The 6,552-nt window shown below is 44.6% G+C and overlaps 1 protein-coding gene across 1 annotated transcript; it reads right to left on the bottom strand.

Annotated features, from left to right (window-relative positions):
• Positions 1-579: 579 nt before the first annotated feature.
• On the bottom strand, positions 580-5,941 carry ARMC6 (armadillo repeat containing 6). The gene is given in 7 exon segments (XM_010285623.1): positions 580-1,176; positions 2,002-2,139; positions 2,655-2,809; positions 3,337-3,498; positions 3,985-4,555; positions 5,273-5,355; positions 5,793-5,941. Coding segments are annotated over 7 exon segments (1,443 nt in total). The 5' UTR covers positions 5,914-5,941; the 3' UTR covers positions 580-963.
• Between the last annotated feature and the right edge of the window lie 611 nt (positions 5,942-6,552).

The following is a 6,552-nucleotide window of genomic DNA, read 5'->3' as shown; positions in this document are numbered from 1 at the left end:
TCAGCAGCAGAGCTGGGCTATAACACAGCCCAGCAAGAAATAGGGGCCCACAGAAGCTTTTAGCTGAGACTTTCTGGATGTTTCACCTCCTCTGTTTTGCCCCCAGGTTCACAGCTGTCTTCAGAGGCACATGGCCTCTGCATTACAATTACAGCACTCTTGGATTCAGGCAAGCACAGCCCTGCTAAGAGATAACCAAAGCTTGGGCTCCACAGGGCTGTCTTCCTGCTGCGTGGTACCACTGCCAGTTTGTCCCTGCTTTGAACCTACCATCCTCGCTACCAGTCCCCAACTTGCTCATCTCATTGAAGGAAAACATGCACTTTCCTCCTGGATGCAAATGGCAACATCAATGCATGTTGCTTTGGGCCATACTATCCAAAATTCTTACTCTGCTTTTGTTTAAAATGTTAAGTTGCCTGAAAATCCAAAACAAAGAAGCAACACAGAATATGGTCAGCAGTAAAGTAACAGTTAGTAGAACAGTACAACAGGACAGAACACATTCACAAATTATGGGATTCCTCCTCATCCATCCCATTACCAGATCAGGCTGCTAGCCTCCATCAGCAGAGAGCAGCAGAACAAATCAGAACCAGCTGCCACGGTACATACCAAAATCCTACCAGAAAAGATCCACTTTTGCTCTTACTGCATAGAGCAGAGCATGTGGGAATTGCCCTGTTCTGTACACAAGTAACATAACAACACAGGGGAGCAGATCATCTTCAGGCATTAGATGATTCAGGGAATGATTACTACACAGAGTTGATTTGCAGCCTGTGAATGCATAAAGCCATTTCAGCTGTAGCTCCCAATAAAAAGTTCACCGCAGCCTCACAAGCCAGGCATTTGCTTCAGATATTCCAGTCCAATGTAACTGCAAATTAATCCATGCCCCTTTGTTTCCCCACTTTAACTTCATAGATATCTTGAAGCTCCACTGCTCAGCAGAGTGATGATTCACTGAGCTAGGCTTCCCTTCTGACCTGTCCACAGCTCTCGGAGCTCCACTTTGCAGCCAAGATCCCTCAGTGCAGCTTTGGCCACATCATCGCAGTCCTTGTGCGTTGCACGAGCTTCTGTTATCAAGTTCTCAGCTCCCATCTCTAAGATGGGCTGAGAAAAGTCCCGGCTCCGGGAGACCAGGTTGCGGATCAGCATGCAAGCCTGTTTCTGAGGAAAAAGGTAATAGGGAAATACCATCCATGTAGGATGCTGGCACACACAAAGCAGATCTGGCTCCAACTAAAGAATCTTTGCCGGGCATCCAAATGTGAGATGCTGTAGACAGCAGCAAAACTATATCCTGGAAGAATAAAATGTATGGACAAAAAGTATGCCTGCTATTTCACAGAAGTTTATAAAAAAACCTTCCTGCCTCTGTCACACCACCAGCAAATCTCAAACACAAGCCAGGCAATACCAAGTACTTCTTTAAATAATGCTAAGACAGAATTCTCCAATTACAGCAGGCCCACCTTTCCACCCCCTTGTATGCTGTTCCAGGTACCTTCCCTGGCACTTAGCTTAAACTACTCTTTCAGAAAATATTTTCTATAGTACTGTAGTACTGTGGAAAGCACAAAAGTGGACACAGAACCTACTGAGACTTGCATGAGAAACCAGAGGCTAACTTCTTGCCACACAGATGTTTTATTCAACTCTCGAGAATAGATGGCAATGTCTCCTATTGGACATCGAACAGGCTGGGTCTGAAAGAGCCTATGCTCATCCTGTTCTTTTGAGGAAAAGTAATGCCTGGAAGAGAAGCATGGCATTCCACAGTCGCTTGGCCCTGGATGGATTTGAAACCCAAACTAAATTTTGCTCTGACCACATCAGAGTGACAGATGTATGGAGTCCTGCATTTAGATGCTGCATTCCCAACACACTCAGAACCTTTTGGTATTTGTCAAGTAAAGGACAAAATCCCAATGAAACAGTGAACACAGCCAACACCAATCCTCATTAAATAATCAAGTGTTCTAAGGCAAATACCTGTACAGCCACTTCTCGTGGGTGTGCTTTCATAGCCTGAAGAGCTGCCAACGCCCCTCCACCTTCCATGATGACATTACAGTTCTCAGGTTTACGCAAAGCCAACATGCACAAGGCTGCACAACCTTGCTCACAGATCTGCACGACAAAGGGGAAGAGACACTCATGGGCTGAAAATGTTGCTTTAAGGAAAAGTGTTTGGAGTTTGTTTCCTTTTTGGCAATTTTTATTCTTTTTTTTTTTTAAAGTTTCTTCCACTGATACATCCTACTCCTGGGGCATATAAATAAAGTTTTACACCCCAGAGGTGTAAAACATTGTATCCAGTATACATCTGATTCCAGAACAAGAAAAAAACCCTAATATAGTAAAGTGGACATATCTTTACATTTACAGAAATATTTGCCAAAGCATGCATTTAACCACTCTACAACAACTGGATGTTAAAAGTTTAATACATCACTCAGTTGCAGTCATTTAACAACTGTACTTAGAACGTACCCGCTCTCAGCATAAGCTGCTTATCACAAGTTAGAGCAACGCTGTGTGTTGTTCCCCTACACGAGACAAGTTACGCTGCTACATTATGCAGCCCAAACCTGATCTCCATTCCCAGCCCTCAGTGGGACTTCATCAACCACTTCGGTGCATACCTGAGGGTTGCCAAGGTGATGGCTTATAGCAAGCACAATGAGGTCTGTTCCTCCAGCATTCACGATGGCATCTTTCACGTCGTCATTACCCGCAACCGCTCGGATGGCGCTCAGCACCTGCTTCACCACGTCCTGCGTTCATCAAGAAAGAACAGCTTAGAAAGCTGCAGGAAGAGTTTTACAGACTTTTGAAATACAACTGGAATGTCCCCCAGCAACTCCATTTAAAAAGTTGCCATCCCCAGTTATGATAAGCAACAATTCTCAGTCACTCGTATCTCGGGCATACTTTCTTGCTAGACAGAGTAATAAGGAATCTTGTTTGTTTGGCTGAGGTTTTCAAAGAAGTTTAAAGAATCAAACATCAGTCCTGTGGGACTCAAGCATCTAAATCCTCTTGAATCTCTTCTAGCTAGAATGGTGGAAAAAAGAGAAGCTCAGCTTGTCTGGGAGCACGCAGAGTTCTGCTCGTGCAGATCAGAGGAAGTAACCATGAACCAGGGGCTCAGAATTCTTACCTGACAGAGCACCTGTATCCTAGTTCTGTATATAAGGCCATAAACAGGCACCAATGGTAGGGTTTCAACCCTAACCGCACTTAATGCATAGACTAAGGCCCATTCACAGCCAGGACCTTAAAATGAAAAGCACGCCCTGCCACGTTACCTCCAATCCCAAGTACACTTTATATCGCTCACCGGATGGTCAATGCAGTCAGCCAGGAGAGTCACCATAAAATTTAAGCCTCCAAGGTCCACAATTTCTTGACAGAATTCATTCCTGACAGAGAGGCGAGAAAGGGTGGCACACAGTTCACTGAGAACACTGGAGTTATCTGTGAATGCTGCAGAGGAGAGATGATGAATGCAGTAACTACAAGCAAGGAAGGGTGCTGCAGAATCAAGGTGTTTTACTTTGCTTCATTTAAAAAAAGAAACAGGAAACAGTGTATTTCACTCTACATATAAGACCAGCACAGATGACATCCTGTTCACTCTGTATCTAGACAGAGACAGAATATCTTTTCTTGCCAAGAATGCAGCACCTCAGCAGGGATAACATGCCTGTATATCTGCACTGGGCTGTAAAATACTTCTTAGATAGACTGACCAAGAGCTCTGATAACTGCCACCTTGGTGCTGCTGATAGCCTCTGGAGCAGTCACATTATTTTTCTCTCTCAGGGCAGACTGCATCAAAAGAATTAAACATCTTTTTAGTGGCAAATTTGAATCATCTCTGGGGAGCTTCAAGTTACAACAAAGCACAGTTTTGAGATAAGAAAGCACAGACGATTCAAGATTAGCATCAACTGTCAGACTTAATTTTACCTTTTGCAGCTTCAATGAGGACTCTTAACCCATCATTTTCCAACACAATCATTTTGGCATGATCATGAGCATGACCAAAGGGCACACGGATGTCATCATCAAACGTCATGATCCTGAGTGCTGAGGAGGCCGTTCGGACAACATCAGCACTGTCTCCATGCTGGACTATAGCTCCCGTCAGAAGTGGGAGAACCCCACCTTTCACAAAGTCCTGACGATTCTGCTCGTGTTTCAGACAGGCATGCCGAATGCATCGGATCCCAGCCAGCATAATTTCTGCATCTTCCCTATATTCTTTCAGAGTTTGTAGCAGTAGATCCTGGCCAGCAGAGTCAAGCAGGTCTGGCTGCCCATCCAAGATGGCAGAGAGAGTATAAAAGGCTTTCAGCATTAAATTTCTGTCTCCTGCTGCCAACTGGCAGGCAGAGAACACCACAGAATAGGCACCATTCTGCCCAGCCAGGTAGCGGAAAGCCAGCTGTTCTTTGCACTGATCAGTGAAGACCACTAGCTGCTCGGCCATCTCAGCAAGATCGGAGTCAGCCACAGCTCTCCCAAGGGAATCTAAAGTCTAAAGAAGACAAAAGAGTTACCTGGCAATCCAAACTGTGAAGGAACAAGAACGGTTCTTTATAGTCAGTCAGATTTGTTTATTTAGAATAGTTGTCTTTTAAATTTATAATTAGTTTGACATATCTAAGAAATGGCTGTCTTAAAGAGCAGCATTTTGTCTTCATGCACAGAACCCTTGGAGGAATGGGGGCTTCTCTGTACTTCTGCCATCACTGTCACACCAGTCTGACCAGTAGTGGGTAAACTGGGTCCAGCTAGCACATTTCACAGGGGTCAATGGTGTGCATGAGTGTTTTTATATTCTTGCTGGTGAGGGACTGTATTCAATCTTTTCATCTACTCTCAGAAGTGCCAGACAACAACTACCATTTGGGTTACTTGTATTTCTTTCAATAAAGTTCTTCAGTGGTTCGATTTTACCTGACAATAGAAGAATCTGTTTCTAAGTTATGAAATGCAGTCTCTGCATTTCCTAGGCAGGAAGTGCTGGCATTTTGCACTTACACAGATACTTCCACTGAAAAGCACAAGCTAGCTCTTTGAACTTTTATATTATTCCTACTTTGCAGAATAGATGGGATTAACTCCTTGTTGAAGAGCTCACAAAGAAATGGGACAGGGACAGAAGTAGAAGGTATGTCTCACTATTCTTAGTCTATCGCTTAAACTATTACATAAACCTGATCTTTAGAAGACAACATATTTGTGCTCTTACCAGCAAAATTTCATGCTTTTGCTTTTGACCATTTTCAGAGGCAGGCTGCCGCACAGCTTTCACAATATTGCTTAGGTCAACACCTAAAAGGAAAAACAAAACCAAGATTAACATTAGTTACAGGAGCCTGGGTAAAATTTTTCAAATTAACCACAGTGAACAAAGACAAACATTGTAAAGTGTGGATCAATGCATAATGATGCTGAAATGTTGCTAAAGTTCTAACTATAATGGTCAAATATGTCCTGGAACAAGGCATCAATTCTAGCTAAATGTCAACTAGGGAAAAAAAAAAGTTTAGTTTCATTGACCAAATTGCAGCCTGCAGTTTCACTCAAAGCAGTTTTTCAGTCATAATTACTCCACAAAACTAGGCTAGCATTCATAGTGTCTATGTTCCGCTTCACAAAGGCTTTAATACTGGACAATCAATCTTTGCATGCAGGCTCTCAAACTTTAAGATATGTAAAACCTCAGTCTATAATAATCTGAGCTGCAAAAGCAGATGTATTCACAATACCTTGGGACTCAAACTGCTGCACAGCTTCTCTCACAGCCTCTTCTGGATCCATTTCAAATTCTGTAATGTTTTCTTGCACTGCATCATCAAATGTTTCCTGTGCAATCTGTTTCGATCCCATTTTACTCAAATGGGATAAACTGCCTCCTTGTCCTGTCATTAAGACAGCTCACAATTAGTTTTGGTGCAAAACCTTCTAAGGTTAATCAGAAACAAAGGAAGTGACTTGCTGTTTTCCAAAACAAAAGTACAGAGCTCAAAACCAAAAATATATGGTTAAAGGGCTGATTTTTTTTTTAAACAGTCAGAAACATAACAATTAAAAGAAATAAGGAGGAATTTCAGAGGCCCAGGATTTGGACTGGGAAGCCGCTGCTGCTCTGGTGCAGGTGGGTGTGTTACCGTGGCACGGCTCTCACTGCACCTCGCCTGCTGGAGGGGCACGGTAGGCAGCCTGCCTGGACACACACGGCCCCAAGACCCCACCCGCTCGAAGGCTAACGCAGCCCAGAACCCCTCGGCCTGCCTTCCTGCCTCTGTCCCTGCTCCCACAACGGGGCCCGGTTCATCCCCGCATCCCCCTTCGCAGGCCCAGCTGGCCAAGCCCCTCAGTCTTTCGGCGACGCCTGGCCCGGAGAGGAGCCCAGGTACTGGGGGAGCTCCCGGGCACGCAACGGGCCTCGGTTCTCTTCACGACCCACCTCCGTCCCTCGCCGCCCGCAGCGCCGCTCCCTGACGGGCTCCTCCCGCCTGACAAAGA

This window comes from Phaethon lepturus, unplaced genomic scaffold (assembly GCF_000687285.1).
Source record: "Phaethon lepturus isolate BGI_N335 unplaced genomic scaffold, ASM68728v1 scaffold45574, whole genome shotgun sequence".
NCBI classification, from domain to species: domain Eukaryota; kingdom Metazoa; phylum Chordata; class Aves; order Phaethontiformes; family Phaethontidae; genus Phaethon; species Phaethon lepturus.
The sequence above is the reverse complement of the archived record's forward strand: the minus strand, read 5'-3'. Positions and strand labels throughout refer to the sequence as shown.